The sequence below is a fragment of the Thalassophryne amazonica genome, chromosome 11 (genome assembly GCF_902500255.1).
Source record: "Thalassophryne amazonica chromosome 11, fThaAma1.1, whole genome shotgun sequence".
NCBI lineage: Eukaryota > Metazoa > Chordata > Actinopteri > Batrachoidiformes > Batrachoididae > Thalassophryne > Thalassophryne amazonica.
The window spans coordinates 37,386,196-37,407,508 of record NC_047113.1 but is presented as its reverse complement, the minus strand read 5'-3'; the positions used below and the strand labels follow the sequence as shown (position 1 = coordinate 37,407,508).

General features: G+C 41.2%; 1 protein-coding gene across 3 annotated transcripts in view; it reads right to left on the bottom strand.

The window, feature by feature from the left end:
- ctbp1 (C-terminal binding protein 1) overlaps nt 1–21,313 on the bottom strand; it is a 107,398-nt gene that overhangs the window by 31,076 nt on the left and 55,009 nt on the right. For 2 of the 3 annotated variants that reach the window (XM_034181208.1, XM_034181207.1), the window contains exon 4: nt 95–249. In XM_034181208.1, the coding sequence (XP_034037099.1) occupies nt 95–249 (155 nt within the window). Of the gene's footprint in view, nt 1–94; nt 250–10,294; nt 10,387–21,313 lie in introns of those variants that run through there. The other variant, XM_034181210.1, reaches the window with a different exon arrangement.

Genomic DNA, 21,313 nt, shown 5'->3' with positions numbered 1-21,313 from the left:
ACACAAATACAAATTCCAGATATAGTGATCGCTACTGGATCACTGGATACTACTGTTCTTCTCCTTCCCGAACATGTCCCTGTCCCTCTTGTACCTTCTCATGAATCTCTTGTGTAGACTGGGCATCACAGAAGGCTACTGTGGCCACATCTTTGAGAATAGGCATTTCCACAGTACAGTCCCGCCCATCCAGCAGTGCCACCAGTGGCCGTGGGTGCATTGGTCCATTCAGGATAGGAGGTCGGATACCTGGAACCAGACAAAAACCATGAAGACTGTTATATGTGCATTAACAAAACAGGTTACTTCACTTTAACACTGGTTACTATATGTTGATGAGTCAGTGAGCAACATGACAAATGTAGCCATCACACAGATGTGACCACAATGTAAGATGCATTCATTTCCTCAAAGGCCAGTTAATTTCTGAAACATGGACAGTTGCCAGAATCATACAGAAGCACCTCCATTATCAAATGATAAACTAAAGAGAACATAGAGGAAGTGAGTGGGAATATTCTCAAGCATAAAAAAGATTTGTAATCATTTCCTTGTCTGTGAGAGTTTGACAGCTGAAAAGAGACTGCTAAATAAAACAAATAAAGTGAACCATTTCAATAAATGGCACAGTAAGAGGTGAAGGTCTTGTGTCCCTTCTGGAAAGTTTTAGCTGTACACTATAACACTGTAAAAATTTAGGCAATAAAGCAGTTTCTGTGTTTGGTCAGATAAAGGAACAAGAACTGAACACTCAGGCATACAGTCAATCTCAGAAATTATCAACTGACTACACTGAGTAAAGGGTTAGTTCTGTTAGAAAACAGAACTATAACACTCAATGCAGCAGCTAAATGGTCACATTAGTGCAAGGACCAACAGACTTGTGCTACTGTCAATACTGTCTTACTGACACAGCTTGTTGATTACATTGTACACAGTTTGTGGCCCCATATTTATCAGAACCACCAAGGTAAACTGAGACTTTAGTCATTCACTGGTATGCGCTTCCTATGTCTGCACTACCAGACATGATGCAAGTTGTGGTGCCCTCATAAAATCCCCTCATGCACGCCTGACGTTAACTGGGCTAACTGCCACACTCCTCAGACGATAATAACTCAGATCTTCATGAATTTTTCCAATGTTTTCCTCTAAGAGAGGTGAGCTGCAAGCCAAGAAGAATGATGTGTAACAATCAGCGATGGAGCAGGAGATGCTCATCCTAGCACTCATAATCAAGTATTATGCCACATGTTTTACAATTTATTGTGGCCTCATGTCTGAAAAGCGAAAAGGGCCATCTGGGGTCAATCTATAATTGGCACAACTTTCTCCACTTTCTTTTCACAGCAGAAACGGTAATAAATTATCTTATCTACCACTCACACCATATGACATAACAGCCAAATTTGACAGTGGCTTCAAACAGCCGTCCCAACATGAAAATCAGCTTCTTGAGTTGTGCAGGCTGCTTATACAAGAAGTTGGAAAACAAGTGATTCAGCGCTAGTGATGAAGTAAGTAAAAAATTACATATCACCTTCATTGCACACAGTAAATGATCTTCATAGCACACCAAATGGATGACTTTGAATAAAGAGACAGATTAGTGGCAGTGCTCATATTGCAGCTCACGGACATGCACCTGTCAGTTTAGAACTGTGATTCACAGAAGTATGCATGGTGATGACAACAAGATTGGCTGGTACGTATGTGTCATGTACATCTGTACTCTGATGACCTGTTTTTGCACACTGTCCCATTCCATTACGGTTTATTTAACAGCGAGTATAGTTTTGCTCTTATATTCTTGTATTTTTATATTTTGCTTTTACTTTGTATTACCATTTTATATAGCTTTGTAAATACCTAGCCCACCTTCTGATCTCTATTTTTTGCACCTACTATTCAGTTTTTTACTTCTTATAGAAGTGTTTTTCTTGTTAACACCAGATCAAATTCCATGTATGTGCGAACTTACCTGACTATCAATTTGTTTCCGGTTCTGATGAATCCAACAGCAATTTTGCACTTGCTGTATTTTGTGCAGAGTAAGAACATTTTTGTACACATATCTTTAAAACGATTAGATAATTCACCAAAAACCTAAAAGGGTAGCGTAGAGGTAGAGCACAGTAAAACTTGCCTAAACCGTCTCGTATAAAACAGATTTTTGCACTCACCGGATAAAAACTAAAGTCCCACTGCTTTTGTATATGCTTCAAATAGTAGAAACTATTGTAATATGGCAAGGTAAGGTGATTTTAAGGTTGTTGTTTTTTTTTGGTCAACCTTATTAGCTCAGTTTCAGATTACTCACTATCCGATTTTGTGGACCCAAACTCACGTGATTTAATCAGGCTCACCTGTATATAAATTGAATTTTATTGTATAACAAAGAAATGTAATTGAAAATTGATGTTTTACAGTTTGAACATGAACTTTATTAACAATTCATTATAACCAGTGTGTGTCAGGATGCTGTCACAATGCCTTCACTCAGATTGACAATCGTCATGCTGCATCACTCGGCATTTGCATAAAACAGACTATTTTGAGCCTACCTAGGTGGCGGCAGAGCAAACACTTGTCTTTTTTTTTTGTAAAACATCCACTCTGATTGAATATCAAGGCCAGCTGGTCGCTTTACCCGTCTCATGTAGATAAGGTAACCAAGGGGTAAATGTTGTCCTTGCCATGCTTGGCAGTATTGTAAACTATGACACCATTACACAATCTGCTTCACAAACTATGTAATGACAATTAACAGCCAAAGTGTTTTAATGCTTTTTTTTAATTTGGTAAAATACGTCTTCATGTCAGCAAAAATAATGCTGATACTGATATGATCTCAAAACGCTCTCATCAGCCAAATGATATATCACTCGGCCTCTAGAAATACCATCTGACAATGTGGTGACTTGAATCTGACAGACTAACTTGATAAGCATGGAAGTAGAATTCATTGGTTCTACTAAATTATACAATAGGTTAGGTAAAAAAAAAAAAAAAAAAAAAAAAAAAACTGTCCCAGTTAACTACACCAAGACCTGGAGAAACTGCATTTCGTTCTGCCTGTAAGGGTCGAGTGACAATAAAAGTGAGTGAGTCTGAAATTAAATATAAAAAACCCAGTCCCAAAATGTGGAATTTTCCACAACCTTCAAATCCAATTCTATGATATCCTAATGTCTGGTTTCAATTCAAGTTACGACTTGTCCAATAGTGTCACGTTTTACCAGAACTGAGGGTTTGTTTTTTTGTTTTGTTTGTTGTTTTTTCGTCAGACTTATTCTTTTGAGTTGTTCAACTGATTTACTGCAGACACACCAGTCTCTTGCAAGTGTCTATGAGTATTTTCACAGCAACAGACACAGACTGAGAAAGAACTATTGTGTCATGCATCACAGTTTCCCAGAAATTGATGTTCTTCAGCATAATAGTGAATTCTTATTAAAGGCTGTGTGGCACACTCCAAGCAGTCACTTAGCCACTTTCATACAAAGTGGGAAAACATTCTTCATGCACCTGCACTTTGGGGTGATCAGATTTATTTATCATTACTTATGACAATCCACAAAAAAAGAATTTATAACAGGCACCTAAAAATAAAAACTAGAGATCTGTTATCAAGCTCACAAAATATCCAAGATACCACAAAATTACCACCACTCTGATATACTTGTTGATTGCATCTATTAGCCTATATATGAAGCCGCAGCAAATCATGTGTGACAAAGTATCCAAATTACATTAAAGCGTAGGTGACACGCTATGTAATGTTTTGTTTTGTTTTTTTGAGTATTGTGCGCAGTTTATTGAAGAGATAAATATATATCTTATCAGCCCCATTAATTTCTGGATTTGAACAGGCTACTGACAGCCCCGTTTCCCTCGAATGGTTTGGGTCGGAGCTGCACAGTGTTTTTGGCGCTAGAACATTTAATTCTCGCCTGTCAGAATCCTTTTGATTGACAGGTGGAACACTTCTATTAATGAGCGCGTACACACAATGTCACAATGAGGACAAAACAGTGGATTGACCAGTGATTTGATACAGTGGATCATCATATTCTACTTGATAGGCTGGAAAATCATTTTGGGATTACTGGGATTGCCCTTGCACGGCTGACGTCATACTTGACTAGTCGTTCTCACTGTGTTTTGTAACACTACCTCTAACCTTAGTGACATGAAATTTGGGGTTCCACAGGGGTCTGTCTTAGGCCCCCTGCTTTTCTCCCTTTATATAGCACCCCTTGGGCACATATTGCGGCGTTTTGGGATTACCGTTCACTGCTATGCAGATGATACTCAGTTATACATGCCGATAACTGCTGGTAATCTCTTTCACATAAAATCCTTAGAAGATTGCCTTGCAGCAGTGAGAAGTTGAATGTCTAGAAACTTCCTACTTTTAAACTCTGATAAGACTGAAATGATGGTTCTTGGTCCAGTGAGACATCAGCATCAATTTGACCAGTTAACGCTCAGCCTCAGCTCGTGTGTCATACATCACACTGACAAAGTGAGGAACCTTGGGGTAATTTTTGATCCTTCGTTGTCCTTTGGCCTCCACATTAGAAATATTACTAGGACTGCTTTCTTCTACCTGCGAAATATAGCGAAGATTCATCCCATCCTGTCTATGGCTGATGCAGAGACCCTGATCCATGCATTTATCTCTTCTAGATTGGACTACTGCAATGTTCCATTTTCCGGTTTACCGCAGTCTAGCATTAGGGGTCTTCAACTGGTTCAAAATGCTGCAGCCAGACTTTTGACACGAAGCAGAAAGTACAACCACATTACACCCATTTTGGCATCCCTTCACTGGCTTCCTGTCCCAGTGAGATCAGATTTTAAGGCTCTGCTACTAACCTATAAAATTATTCACGGACTGGCACCTCCCTACCTAGCTGACCTAATTAAACCTTACGTACCGGTCTGGGCTTTACGTTCTCAGGTGCAGGACTACTTTGTGTCCCTAAGGTGAATAAGAAGTCTGCGGGTCACAGACCTTTCTCTTATCGTGCCCCTGTTCTGTGGAATGATCTCCCTGCGTCAATAAAACAGATTCTGTGGAGATTTTCAAGTCCAGACTTAAGACGCACTTATTTTCCCTTTCATATAGCTAGCATACTGGTACAGTTTTGTTTTACGCTTTTTACTCTTAATTCATTTATTAGCAATTGGAGCGGGCTGCGGCCTCAACCTTACCTAAATTCTGGGTCTTTTAGCGACGTTTAGGGCTAGCGGCCGGTGATCACCTTAGTATTTCTCTATTTTTCTTGTTGTTTAATGCTGGCAAATTATACAGTATTTCTTGTCTTTCTGATGCCTGATTCTGTTTTTTCTCTTTGTTTAAGGTGCAGCTCCATCCAGAGATGGGAGTTGTATTCGTGTTGGCGATCCTCCCGTCCTGTGCACCAATAGCATTTCTTGTATATTCGTCCGTGAATTGTTCTGTAATTTATGTTTGTAGCATGGCCCAAGCAGAGGGTCACCCCTTTGAGTCTGGTCTGCTTGAGGTTTCTTCCTTACCACTGTTGCTCTGGGGGTTGGTAAGGTTAGACCTTACCTGTGTGAAACGCTTTGAGGCAACTCTGTTGTGATTTGGCGCTATATAAATGAAAATATATTGAAAAATTGAAATCTGAATATTTTCACATTATTTTATTGTTTTGTGGCTCATGGGGTAATTTTGTCGCGTGCAGACAGAGACGTTATGAGCACATGAGGGACTGGGAGTCTTAACTTGCAGCGCAAAGCGGTCCGCTGTGGAACAAGAGGATCCATCCACAGCAGAGACTCGAACCATCAGCCGCAGATGCAGTTAATGGATTACACCTGTAGGTGATGTGCCGCTCCCGTGTTACCATTTTGTGTTCTGAACTCTGCCAATATCATCACTGTCATCAGACTGAAGGTTTTCCTCCAAGGTTTCATCTCCCTCGGTGTGGTCTAAATATGGCTCAAAAAAAATAAAGCTGTCCACCCCACAGTTTCTTCAAAATTACCTTCAGACTGGGGGGGGAGCGCTTCACAATAGAAAAAAAAAAATCGTCCGAAAACAGCTCGACCTCTGCTGCGTTTACAATTGATTTGGGCTTGAATCAGCAGGCCCTGTTGTTGTGATGATGTAGCAACAATATGGCCACGGCTGAGGGCTGAAATAGAGTGCAGGCTTCAGACAGCTGTTTATCCTTCACCTGTGCACTTATCGAACTTTATTGTTCAAGATTTTGTGAATATATATATATATATATATATATTAAGAAAAAGAGGAGCACTGGGTGATGCGTTGGGTGGACACAGGTGGACTATATTCTTTGCAGGAAATGCAATCTAAAAGAAATTGGGGGTGGCAGGAGAAAGAGTAGCCAGACAGCATCGGATGGTGGTTTGTAGGATGACTTTAGAGGTAAAGAAGAGGAAGAGAGCGAGAGCTCAACAAAGGATCAGATGGTGGACGATGAAGGAGGAAGACTGTTGTGTGAAATTCAGGTACGAGGTGAAGCAATTTTGGACAACAAATGGACCGAGCTGAAAAAGATGAGCAGAGCAGGTTAGGGTGATAAACGATGTAGATGATAATGTGCAGACAAGTGAGGAGTGACACATTCTAGGCCTATACAGCAGCAGAAGAAGAAAAAAAAAAAAAAAATCCTGTAAAGACAGCTTGCTCCTATAGATATGTGACAGCAATAGGTAGTAAATACAACACTTGAAATCAAAGCTCCTTTTATCTATTTACATGTAAATGAAAAAGTAAACAACACACACACACCCACGAGACAGCTGGGCAAACATGTATACGAGGTCTATTAGAAAAGTATCCGACCTTATTGTTTTTTTTCAAAAACCATATGGATTTGAATCACGTGTGATTACATCAGACATGCTTGAACCCTCGTGGGCATGTGAGAGTTTTTTTCACGCCTGTCGGTTATGTCATTCGCCTGTGGGCAGTCTTTGAGTGAGGAGTGGCCCACCCTCTCGTCGTTTTTTTCATTGTTTAGGAATGGCTCAGAGACTGCTGCTTTGTTTGATCAAAATTTTTTCAAAATTGTAAGGCACAACTGAGTGGACACCATTCGATAAATTCAGCTGGTTTGCGGTAAAAATTTTAACGGCTGATGAGAGATTTTGGTCTGGTAGTGTCGCCGTAAGGACAGCCCACGGCGGCTGACGGCGATCTGCGCTTCGAGGCGGCAGCGTCTCGCCGTTTCAAGTTGAAAACGGCCACATTTCAGGCTCTGTTGACCCAGGAAGTCGTCAGAGAACAGAGAACTTTCAGAAGAAGTCGGCATGAGGAGTTTATTCGGACATTCCATTGTTAACGGACATTTTGTAATGAAAGAACGTGCGGGCAGAGTCGCATGTCGGGCCGGACCCGACCGCGGGGGGTCGCGACAGGAAAAACACCTCTGTTGGAAACCTTAACGGGCAAGTTGGAACATGCCCAAGCTGTTAAACAATTTCTCAGTTACTCACTTGCTGAAAGCCATCAAAAGCCGCCTGAACTTTACAAATGGTTTTCAACACGGAGGTGTTTTTCCTGTCGCGGCGCACACAGATTTGCCGAGTCGTCACGGAAACGACTCGGCGAATTTGCGCGCACGTCTTTCATTAAAAAATGTCCTTAAACAGTGGAATGTCCGCATAAAGTCCTCATGCCGGCCTCTTCTGAATCTTCTCTGTTCTCTCACGACGTCCTGGGTGAATTAAGCCTTAAATTAGGATGTTTTCAGGTCGAAACAGGCCGACGACGGCGCCTGGAAGCGCTGCAGGACGTCCCGCTCCGTGGGAAGTCCTTACACCAACAGAAACACCCCATAATCTCTCATCAGCCGTTAAACTTTTCACAGAAAACCATCTTAATTTCTCGAATAGTGTCCACTCGGATATTCCTCACAGGTCCAGAAAAAATGTTGATAAAGCAACACGCGCCGTCTCGAGCAGCGTGTGAAACAAAGGAATTCAGCCAACAGGGCGGGACCACAGCTCACTCAAGGCCTGCCCACAGGGAAATGACGTCACCGACACGCGTGAAAAAACTCACGCATGCGCACGAGGGTTCAAGCATGATTGGTGTAATCGCACGTCATTCAAATCCATATAGTTTAAAAAAAATAAATAAAAGGGTCGGTTTATTATCTAATAGACCTCGTACTTTGGTTCCTTGGGGGGAAACATTTTAAAGTGCCATCATTACTCCTCTTGATTCAAATTAATACAAACTAAAATTAAAGCTCACGCCTGGCTATTTGGGTAACAAGGAGGCTTAAGGCTTCCAAGTCCAATATGGTGTAGTGAGCAGCTACAGTCACATAAACAAGTATTTGAAAAGTGTCAATGTTTGTAATTTTGCCTGTGTACACCACAATGGAGTTGAAGAAAATGATCACGATATACTTGTAGTGCAGGCAAAAAGTTACAATGACTTTTCAGGAATTAGTCATTTTTATTCACAGTCCCTCCATTCTGAAAAGTAATTAAGCAAATTAAATGAGTTATTGTTTATTCCAATAAACATTATGGTACTGTATGGTGAATCTACTTCATGCAGACAGCTCTCAAAAACTCACTGATCGCACAAGAAGGAGAGCAATGAGGGAAGCCAAGACAGGCACGACAACTTTAAAGGAGGTTTAGGCTGTGGCTGTGAGTGGAGAAACTAGTGTCGTCCAAATTTTGTTTATTGCATCACCAGCTGTCATGGTGAAGTGGAACAGAGAAGAATTTTCTTCAAAAGAAAATCTGAGACATCAGCTTGTTTGCCAGAAGGCACATGGGAGACCAAAAATGATATCACTGCTCAAATACTTATGTACCTGACAGTATGTTGACAGTAATTGTGTCTATGTCCTAATATTGACTGATCTGACTGTACCACATGGTACCCCAAGAAAAGTCCTGCTGAAACCTCTATTAGTACCACGTCTGGAAACTTGAACTGTACTGTATGAGCAGAACACACACAGACAGGAGGGTCCTAGAGCTGAACTGCAAGAGGTGATGGAGTGTGGTGGCTGGGGGAGAGATGGGGAAAACTATGGGGTCTCAGAGAGGAGGTGGAGTGGGATCATGCGTCATGACCTAAATACTCCCGGCTGGAGGAGTACCTCCCCATTTCTGTAGTTGTGTTCTTTCTTGAGACACACACATACACACACTCAAATTATGGCAACAGCACATACTTCATCTATGCATATTTTGGCCATTTTATATTGTGGAAACAAATGCAATATCACATAAATCAATTCATTTACTTAAACAGTGATAAACTGTTAAACTACAATTCTAAGAAATTAGCACTGCTGGTCATATTGACAAATCTGTTTACAATGATCCCCTTCTTTTGTTATTTTCTTGCTAGCAGCCCTTTGCTTAAACAAGCCAATTCATGCACCTCAGTAACTAAACACAAACACTATCATGACCCTGCTGCATGACAGGTGTGTGTGTGTCACAGAGCTGTAAAGAGTATCTATCTGGAACATTTACTTGGGGAGAGGGCAGAAGGTAATGGCGAGACCACAGTGGAGTCAAGGGAGCACACAGCTGAGAGTGGAAAACAAATATTTGGGAATCTTTCCTAATATCTGATCATTTCTCAACACATGCATACACTACACAAAAATGAAAATATACTGGGGACAAACATGACACAAATGCACAAATTTTAGCACACTATTTAGCAGCATGACTCCCAAACATGTATTTACAGAAGGCTCTAGAATGCTATAAATAAATAAATACAATACTGCGGCGTAGTGAAAGCACACCAGGCTTTTTTTTTCCAAAGCAGAAAAATTAAAAGAGCTGAAACAAAGACACTGAAAAAGTTGTGGAACTACACAAGTAGGCAGACACACAGTAATCTGAGTAAAGGACACTGACATGAAGCCTACAAAACGTAAGCATGGCCGCATGCACAATACATTTCATTCAGTGATTCATTCATTCTCCCTCTCTGCCCCTTTCTTTCTCTGACTCCCTCCTCCTCTCCCCCAGCTGCAGTTGTAAGAGGTGGGGGGAGTTGGGGGGGAGGGGCAGCAAAACCGTGATAAAGCAGCAGTACTCCACCCAGACGCAGCTACACACACACACACACAGACGGTTATTCAGTTCCTTTAAAATGGCCTCGACTACACCAACACGATCTGAACAGAAAATAGGAAGCCACATATGTAACAGCACCACACCCTAACCATAGAGCTTCGCCCGCACAGTTCACAAATGTACAAAACACATGACAAAAATACAAAACATAAGCACAGGGCCTAACCTTGCATTATGAAGTCTGTCAGCCCGTCTTCCTCTCTCTCTTGCCTCACTCTTTTTTTTTCCCCTCCCTTTCTCAGCCAGACTGCTCTTGGCTGGCTGGATCCCAGCTGTCATCCACGCCCAGCCCCTCCCCCACAGTTATCCTCCAATCACAGAAGCTGACATTGAGGGCCAGCCAACCAGCAATAACCTCATTAGCATCGCAGAGGCTGAGGCCGAGGGCGGTTTTGGCTGTTGTCGTCTTTTAAAGAGATAGTTGGCCTGTTTCCATGTAGCGTCGGCCACGACCCTTCACCTCATCCTCTCCCTCCTGCCCATCTCCAGAGGCTATCTCAGACTGTTCCCTCCATTTTAGCTCACGATTGCGTCTGGTCTGCATCAAGCATTTATCACGCTACAGCAACCCAAATAATGCATTTTCCAGAAGAGGATATATCATGATCAGATACACACCCTACATTCTGTCAGTCACACAGTTCTTGTGACATGACTGGACCTGTAAAGGGAAATCTAGTACCAGGGCTGCATGCAATCAACCTACCTGACAAAATGTGTGTGTATGTGTTTTTTTAAGCAAACAGTGAACACCAGGGCAGGAATATTTCTTGAGGGCGACTTTATGTTGTACACCCCCTTATGAAAGGAAATCTCTAATAACCCAAAAATATGGCAGCAATCTGGTGTGCAAAAGTACACAGTCATTGTCAAGAGAGGTTTTGTTGTTCACAACAAACAGAAAGGGGAAAAAGTGGATAAAGAAAAATGGATAAAGTGACTTGGTAGACTACTGTACACAATAATGTATAGTTTCTCAATACACACACATCCCTAGACATTAATAGTTGTCCGACTGCCCAGGGCAAGTAAAAAAAAACGTGATCAGACAACACAGTCCCCATTTAACATTTTCCGAATTAGACACATTAAATTTTTCTTTCTAAAGTGGTTAAATTATTTATTTTTTCACGTCGTTGCAAGTATAAGAGCTTTCCTGGGCCACTGGTTGGTGAAATCACCACCAACTAGCGCACCGTACTCATAAAGCGCAAACCTTCGCCAACACGAGTTTCCAATTCCACAAATTTGGCTAAAATATTCAATGTCAAAGTCCTGTTAGAAGTGACTTTTAATAAGCTAAATTACATGTGATCAAATGTCAGGGTTTTTTTTTGTGGTGTCAGGTTTTCAAACTTTTTCGGTTTCAAAGTTCTTTTTCAGGTAATTTTCACAGAACAATGGTTATGTCTGCTACGTACAATTTGTCATTGCTATTTGGCACTTGGTCTCCGACTGATAACTGGAAGAGAAACAGGCAGAAAATTGGAACCTCCATTCAATTTTGGTGGTGTAGGTAAATCCGTAACAGAAAAATGAGAGTGACTGCGGCACTTTTGATTGAGATATAATGCAAAATGTACATTAAATGGGCCTGCCAATATTAAATTCAAATGTCCACAAAATCCACAATCTGGATCAGATCCAGACCAAACTTTGTAAGGCAATAGTGAGTGCCAGTCTACATCTCACTTTCAAATAGGACAATCACTGAGACACGTTTGATTAAGCTATAATGTAAAAATCTATATTATAATAGACAAGTGGCCTCTGTGTTCATGTATGCTTATGGCTTCGATCACAGAGAAACTGGGGAGAGCTGCTGTTTGGTATGCTTATGTATTTTGGGTCAAGGATGAATGCTGCAAAAATGGGAAGTTGATGGGACTTATTTTTGGAGAAATTAGCGACATTAGCTAAAAACAGTGAACAATGGAAATTGTGCTGCAATGTACCATGGGAGTTTTGGAGTTTTGTTATTGTGGTTCATTTTAGTTTAACAGTGTTAGTGCTATTGATTTGCGTTTTGTAGTTTAATTGGTTTACTCAATTTAGTTATGTGCCATGCTGCTGTTACCAAGAGTGAAGTTTACCGTGTTTGATGTCTTCTGCCATGTTCGTTTTTGTGCTTTTATTTAGTAAGTTAAATGTAAGTACATAATATAATTGCAAATACAACGCAAGAAAGTGAAAACATTTCTATTGTGGTTCATTTAAAAATCAAATGACAAAATAGAATAAAATAATAATAATAATACTGATGATATAATAATAATAATAATAATAATAATGTGTATATGACAACAAGAACCTAAATTTATATATACCTTAAGACAGTAAATTAACAAAAAATATGTAATTAACAGGAATTACAAGGGCTGATGTCTTCTTCTAAAATCTCTTTAGAGCTAAGGCTTAAGGTTCTAAAAACATCCTGAACTCTTACCATTTCAACTCATTATAGAAACTGCATAATTTATTACCACCGTTAAAAAATGTCAGCTACCCCTTTTATAAACACTACACAATCTAGAGCCCTTGGATCGCCACAAGCAACGTGCTAGTATACATTATGGGGGGTTTCAATTTTAAATTTAAACGGCCACAAAATCTGTAAGCTGGATCCAGATCAAACTTTGTCAGTCGATAAAGGATACCATACTACACAACACTCTCAAATATGAAAGAAATTCAACCTTTTTTGACAGAGTTATGAATTTTGAAAATTAGTTCAATGTTAAAGGACAGAGATTTTTCCTGACTTTGACCTTGAAAATTAAATCAGTTGTCTACCAGGATATGATTTCATAACTACATATAAAAAATTGTGAATTACAGGCTGTTCACAAATAGAAAAACAAAAACGAAGGTGAAAACATAACCACCCAATGGATCACATGTGATCTGTCACCACCTCCCACGGATTATTTGCAAAGTTTACATGAGCATGATTTTTGTGTAATGGTGAATTGTTTTTGAAGCGATAACTGTTTATTTTGATGCAATTGCTGTAAAATTACAGTCAGTGGAAAGGCTGCATGAGCGCTCCGCATTTCTGCAAAAGCTGAATTGATAAATCCGCTGTTCACTCTGTTGATGAATACATGAAAACCGATCAAATCCGATAAGAGTTAGGTTGTGAAAGACATTTGTTGATTATTGTCATTTAAACTTGATTCACTATGAAAAAAGTGCTAGCATCCTGTTCATCTACGAGGAGAAGCAAGCAGCCAGGAGATCAACTCACAGCACTATGTGGTTTAAAAAATACACAAACACTGCTTCGCTTAAATACTCTCTTTGGTCATCAACAGTGCACGCCCGTGTTCCTGTCTGATAACGTGGAGTCGATGAGAACAGCCAAAGAACCCTCTTATTGCCTGTTCTGCAACTGCACACAGACAGTGCAGGGGTGGGCACACAGGGGTTTAGGGTGGGGAATCCCCCACCCCTGCCCAAACCCCTTAAAGGTTCATTTTTGTAGCCATTTTAAAGACAATTTTGCACATAATATTCTAGTTGAAAAAGAAAAAAAAAAAAAAAAAAAAAAAAAAAAGATATGATTTAATTAAAAAAAATTCTTGCATGGACTTTGGGAACTGATTTAGGGTAATTCTGGCGCACTGAATCCCAATCTGAACTCAGATATCATCTATAACATCACTTTTTTTTTTGCAATCTTCAAGTTCCGTGTTGCTGGATTACATAAAAGTTGTTCATTCACTCATGAGTTTGACGCCACTAATCATGCACAAAAGCAACTTCAAAAGCATAGCTTTTAAACAAGTGTTGCAAAATGTTAACAAGAACCGTAATATAGTTTGCGGTGCCTAAGAGGTGTGCAAGACGGCAGCATTTGCTTCAATGCTTGATACGAGAAATGTGTTCATATCTCAAAACCGTGATGCAACTGGCAAAAACTAAAACCGAATTCGGATTCAGCACCCCCAAATTATCCAAAATCGGTTGAAAAACCTCCATGCAAGAAAAATCGTGTTGACAAGTATTATTATTGGCGTACCATTTATAATATTTAAGAACAGTTAATGTTGCCTAAAACCCAGGAGCTTCATACACCACACACCGTAAGTCCTCTTTTATTTCATTGTAAAATCAAATCAATTTTATTTATATAGCGCCAAATCACAACAAACAGTTGCCCCAAGGCGCTTTATATTGTAAGGCAAAGCCATACAATAATTACAGAAAAACCCCAACGGTCAAAACGACCCCCTGTGAGCAAGCACTTGGCGACAGTGGGAAGGAAAAACTCCCTTTTAACAGGAAGAAACCTCCAGCAGAACCAGGCTCAGGGAGGGGCAGTCTTCTGCTGGGACTGGTTGGGGCTGAGGGAGAGAACCAGGAAAAAGACATGCTGTGGAGGGGAGCAGAGATCAATCACTAATGATTAAATGCAGAGTGGTGCATACAGAGCAAAAAGAGAAAGAAACACTCAGTGCATCATGGGAACCCCCCAGCAGTCTAAGTCTATAGCAGCATAACTAAGGGATGGTTCAGGGTCACCTGATCCAGCCCTAACTATAAACTTTAGCAAAAAGGAAAGTTTTAAGCCTAATCTTAAAAGTAGAGAGGGTGTCTGTCTCCCTGATCCGAATTGGGAGCTGGTTCCACAGGAGAGGAGCCTGAAAGCTGAAGGCTCTGCCTCCCATTCTACTCTTACAAAACCTAGGAACTACAAGTAAGCCTGCAGTCTGAGAGCGAAGCGCTCTAATGGGGTGATATGGTACTAAGAGGTCCCTAAGATAAGATGGGACCTGATTATTCAAAACCTTATAAGTAAGAAGAAGAATTTTAAATTCTATTCTAGAATTAACAGGAAGCCAATGAAGAGAGGCCAATATGGGTGAGATATGCTCTCTCCTTCTAGTCCCTGTCAGTACTCTAGCTGCAGCATTTTGAATTAACTGAAGGCTTTTCAGGGAACTTTTAGGACAACCTGATAACAATGAATTACAATAGTCCAGCCTAGAGGAAATAAATGCATGAATTAGTTTTTCAGCATCACTCTCAGACAAGACCTTTCTAATTTTAGAGATATTGCGCAAATGCAAAAAAGCAGTCCTACATATTTGTTTAATATGCGCATTGAATGACATATCCTGATCAAACATGACTCCAAGAGTTCTCACAGTATTACTAGAGATCAGGGTAATGCCATCCAGAGTAAGGATCTGGTTAGACACCATGTTTCTAAGATTTGTGGGGCCAAGTACAATAACTTCAGTTTTATCTGAGTTTAAAAGCAGGAAATTAGAGGTCATCCATGTCTTTATGTCTTATGTTTGCAGTTTAGCTAATTGGTGTGTGTCCTTTGGCTTCATGGATAGATAAAGCTGGGTATCATCTGCGTAACAATGAAAATTTAAGCAATGCTGTCTAATAATACTGCCTAAGGGAAGCATGTATAAAGTGAATAAAATTGATCCTAGCAAAGAAACTTGTGGAATTCCATAATTAACCTTAGTCTGTGAAGAAGATTCCCCATTTACATGAACAAATTGTAATCTATTAGATAAATATGATTCAAACCACCGCAGCACAGTGCCTTTAATACCTATGGCATGCTCTAATCTCTGTAATAAAATTTTATGGTCAACAGTATCAAAAGCAGCACTGAGGTCTAACAGAACAAGCACAGAGATGAGTCCACTGTCTGAGGCCGTAAGAAGATAATTTGTAACCTTCACTAATGCTGTTTCTGTACTATGATGAATTCTAAAACCTGACTGAAACTCTTCAAATAGACCATTCCTCTGCAGATGATCAGTTAGCTGTTTTACAACTACCCTTTCAAGAATTTTTGAGAGAAAAGGAAGGTTGGAGATTGGCCTATAATTAGCTAAGATAGCTGGGTCAAGTGATGGCTTTTTAAGTAATGGTTTAATTACTGCCACCTTAAAAGCCTGTGGTACATAGCCAACTAATAAAGATAGATTGATCATATTTAAGATCGAAGCATTAATTAATGGTAGGGCTTCCTTGAGCAGCCTGGTAGGAATGGGGTCTAATAGACATGTTGATGGTTTGGAAGAAGTAACTAATGAAAATAACCCAGACAGAACAATCGGAGAGAAAGAGTCTAACCAAATACCGGCATCACTGGAAGCAGACAAAGATAACGATATGTCTTTGGGATGGTTATGAATAATTTTTTCTCTAATAGTTAAAATTTTATTAGCAAAGAAAGTCATGAAGTCATTACTCGTTAAAGTTAAAGGAATACTCAGCTCAATAGAGCTCTGACTCTGTCAGCCTGGCTACAGTGCTGAAAAGAAACCTGGGGTTGTTCTTATTTTGAACCTCCACTGGTGGTTGGCTCTCACTGCGGTATTGTATCACTTCCTGTTCCGGAGCACAGCGGTGTTTTGCTGCATCTGTTAGCTGTTTAATCTGCGCAGTTAGATTGATCTAGTTAACTAGATAACGATTTGTTTCACAGTGTAATCTTCATGTGCCTTAACTAAAGCACTCCCTCTGCTGAATAACCTCTAAATTATTTACACATTATTCACTTTGCGTGTTTTTAGGAATCCGCTAGCTTAGCGCAGCTACTAGCTCTTAGCCGGTTTAGCATGGCGGCTTCTCCTGTCTCTCCCGCACTTTTCTGCTCTGGGTGTGAAATGTTTCGTAATTCCTCGGCCTCCTTTAGCAGTAATGGTACTTGTAATAAGTGTAGCTTATTCGTAGCTTTGGAGGCCAGGCTGGGCGAATTGGAGACTCGGCTCCGCACCTTGGAAAATCCTACAGCTAGCCAGGCCCCTGTAGTCGGTGCGGACCAAGGTAGCTTAGCTGCTGTTAGTTCCCTCCCGGCAGATCCCGAGCAGCCGGGAAAGCAGGCTGACTGGGTGACTGTGAGGAGGAAGCATAGTCCTAAACAGAAGCCCCGTGTACACCGCCAACCCGTTCACATCTCTAACCGTTTTTCCTCACTCGGCGACACACCCACCGGGGAACAAACTCTGGTTATTGGCGACTGTTTTGAGAAATGTGAAGTTAGCGACACCAGCAACCATAGTCAATTGTCTTCCAGGGGCCAGAGAAGGCGACATTGAAGAAAATTTGAAACTGCTGGCTAAGGCTATTGGCGACTGTTTTGAGAAATGTGAAGTTAGCGACACCAGCAACCATAGTCAATTGTCTTCCAGGGGCCAGAGAAGGCGACATTGAAGAAAATTTGAAACTGCTGGCTAAGGCTAAGCGTAAATTTGGTAAGATTGTAATTCACGTCAGCAGTAATGACACCCGGTTACGCCAATCGGAGGTCACTAAAATTAATATTGAATCGGTGTGTAACTTTGCAAAAACAATGTCAGACTCTGTAGTTTTCTCTGGGCCCCTCCCCAATCGGACCGGGAGTGACATGTTTAGCCCCATGTCCTCCTTGAATTGCTGCCTGTCTGAGTGGTGTCCAAAAAATAAGGTGGGCTTCATAGATAATTGGCAAAGCTTCTGGGGAAAACCTGGTCTTGTTAGGAGAGACGGCATCCATCCCACTTTGGATGGAGCAGCTCTCATTTCTAGAAATCTGGCCAATTTTCTTAAATCCTCCAAACCGTGACTATCCAGGGTTGGGATCAGGAAGCAGAGTTGTAGTCTTACACACCTCTCGGGCAGCTTCTCTCCCCCTGCCATCCCCTCATTACCCCATCCCCGTAGAGACAGTGCCTGCTCCCAGACTACCAACAAACCAATAGAGCGCTTCGCTCTCAGACGGCAGGCTTACTTGTACTTCCTAGGGTTTGTACGAGTAGAATGGGAGGCAGAGCCTTCAGCTTTCAGGCTCCTCTCCTCTGGAACCAGCTCCCAATTCGGATCAGGGAGACATTCACCCTCTCTACTTTTAAGATTAGGCTTAAAACTTTCCTTTTTGCTAAAGCTTATAGTTAGGGCTGGATCAGGTGACCCTGAACCATCCCTTAGTTATGCTGCTATAGACTTAGACTGCTGGGGGGTTCCCATGATGCACTGAGTGTTTCTTTCTCTTTTTGCTCTGTATGCACCACTCTGCATTTAATCATTAGTGATTGATCTCTGCTTCCCTCCACAGCATGTCGTTTTCCTGGTTCTCTCCCTCAGCCCCAACCAGTCCCAGCAGAAGACTGCCCCTCCCTGAGCCTGGTTCTGCTGGAGGTTTCTTCCTGTTAAAAGGGAGTTTTTCCTTCCCACTGTCGCCAAGTGCTTGCTCACAGGGGGTCGTTTTGACAGTTGGGGTTTTTCTGTGATTATTGTATGGCTTTGCCTTGCAATATGAAGCGCCTTGGGGCAACTGTTTGTTGTGATTTGGCGCTATCTAAATGAAATTGATTTGATTTATTTTCTTCAATTAGTGATGAGTACTAAGACTTAGGGTCAGGGTAATGCCATCCAGAGTAAGGATCTGGTTAGACACCATGTTTCTAAGATTTGTGGGGCCAAGTACAATAACTTCAGTTTTATCTGAGTTTAAAAGCAGGAAATTAGAGGTCATCCATGTCTTTATGTCTGTAAGACAATCCTGCAGTTTAGCTAATTGGTGTGTGTCCTCTGGCTTCATGGATAGATAAAGCTGGGTATCATCTGTTATCTAGATCAATCTAACTGCGCAGATTAAACAGCTAACAGATACAGCAAAACACCGCTGTGCTCCGGAACAGGAAATGATACAATACCGCAGTGACAGCCAACCACCAGTAGAGGCCTACTGGTGGTTGGCAGTTGGTAGTGGTTGTAAGTGATCATTTCACACCTTTGGCATCCATTCAAATCATCTGCACCTCCTTGCCAAACCCACTGACATGGGTCTCTCATTCTACTTGTCGTATAGGACAAGTCCCTGAAAATGCTTAATGTCCACACACACACATACATACATACATATATATATATATATATATATATATATATATATATATATATATACACAAGAGGTCTGTTAGAAAACTATCCAACCTTTTTATTTTGTTAAAAAACTATATGGATTTGAATCATGTGCGCTTGCATCAGCCAAGCTTCAACCTTCGTGCGCATGCGTGAGTTTTTTCCATGCCTGTCGTTTGCGTCATTCTCCTGTGGGCAGGCTTTGAGTGAGCACTGGTCCACCCCCTCGTCGGATTTTCATTGTCAGGGAAATGGCTGAGCGATTGGAGCAGCACTGAATCAAATTTTTTCAGAAACTGTGAGAGACAGCCAGGTGGAAACCATTTGGATGATTCAGACAGCTTTCGGTGAGGATACTCTGGGCGTCACACAGATTAAGGACCATTACAACCGGATTAAAGACGGCCCACAGCGGCGGAGGGCGCGCCACGCTCCGAGCGGCCATCGACAGGCTGAAACGACCAGATCATTTCCAAAGTGAAGGCTGTGTTGATCCGGGACATCGTGTGACTACCAGAGAAATTGTGGAAGCGGTGTACATCAGCACTTTTGCGGCACATTCCACTGTTACAGGAGATTTTGTAATGAAAGACATGTGGAGGAATTCGCGCGTCGGGACGGAGCCACTAATGGCGCACAACAAAAAGCACGTCCGTGTTGGAAGTCTCACAGGATAAGTTGTGACATGCCCAGCTGTTACACAATTTCGGAGCGCGGCGCGCCCTGCGCCACTGTGGGCCGTCTTTAATCCAGTTGTAATGATCCTTAATCTGTGTGACGCCCAGAGTATCTTCACCGAAAGCCGTCTGAATCTTCCGAATGGTTTCCACTTGGCTGTCTCTCACAGTTTCTGGAAAAATTTGATTCAGCGCTGCTGCAATCGCTCAGCCATTTTCCTGACAATGAAAATCCGACGAGTGGGGTGGACCAGTGCTCACTCAAAGCCTGCCCACAGGTGAATGACGAAACCGACAGCCGTGAAAAAACTCACGCATGCGCACGAAGGTTCAAGCTTGGCTGATGCAAGCGCACATGATTCAAATCAATATAGTTTTTTTAAAAAAATAAAAAGGTCAGAGTTTTCTAACAGACCTCGTACACACACACACACACACAGAGTTAGAGTTGTAGAACCCTAAGACAGGCTTTAGGATTTTAAGGTACCACTCAGCAACAGACCTACAAAAAAGAGTGACTCGACCAAATGTAATCTGTTTAATGCATCTGGCGCTTATTTAAGACAGCCGTTTATTTTTTCCAGATGAACTTTTGATGCAGCCATGAAATGAGGCAGGTCCCTATTCAAGGTCAGGTTTTCAGTCAAGGAAATACGTAAGCCTAATTGGTGCTGGGGATTTCTCCTAGATCAGGGGTTTTCAAAGTGTGGGAGAGTGAGCCCCCACTCAGAGAACAAATGAATTGCAGCGCTCCCCTCCATCGACACACACACACACACAATTTCAACATCTTCATATGTTTCTTTTATTCATTTACACATCTTAAGCACATTTTAAAAGTATTTGTGCGTTAGTGAGGAACTGTTTATGCATTTACACATTTTACAGCCTTTGGAAACATTTTAAACATGTTTTTAAACAAATTTCTACTCTTTCACACATTTTACACTGTTTTCAAAGATTTTAAACATGTGTTCTTAAAGAACTTTCAGTTTGAAAACCACTGTCAGATCGCTCAGCGCCTCCCAACTGTAACTACATAATCTGTTACATATAATGGATTTCACCTATTTTATACATATACCGGAATTCGGCCATTTTATACATAAAGTGGATTTTGATTATTATTATTAATGGACAAAATTCACTGGTCCACCTGAATCCATTATGTAATTTTTACTGTAATATATACACACACACACACACACACACACACACACACACACACACACACACACACACACACACACACACACACACACACACACACACACACACACACTAATTTTTGGACTACAGAGCGCACCTGAATATAAGCTGCACCCACCAATTTTAAAAAGAAAAAGTAATTGTACATAAATGGGCCATACTTGTTTATAAGCCACGGGTCTCCACGTTGTATCATATTTACACAGGAAGATGTTAGACTAAAAGATTTTTAACTTTTAATTAATATGTACCATAAATGTTTTTTTTCCTGATGAGCACATCATCCAGCACGCACACGGTGTTGTGCGGCGTCTTTGCTTCACACGGAGAACTGAGTAATTTTAACTTTTTTTTCCCCTTTGTGGATCATGAGGTAATGTCATCCCGTGCAGCCAGGATCGCCTGGTGTCTGTGGTAAATGA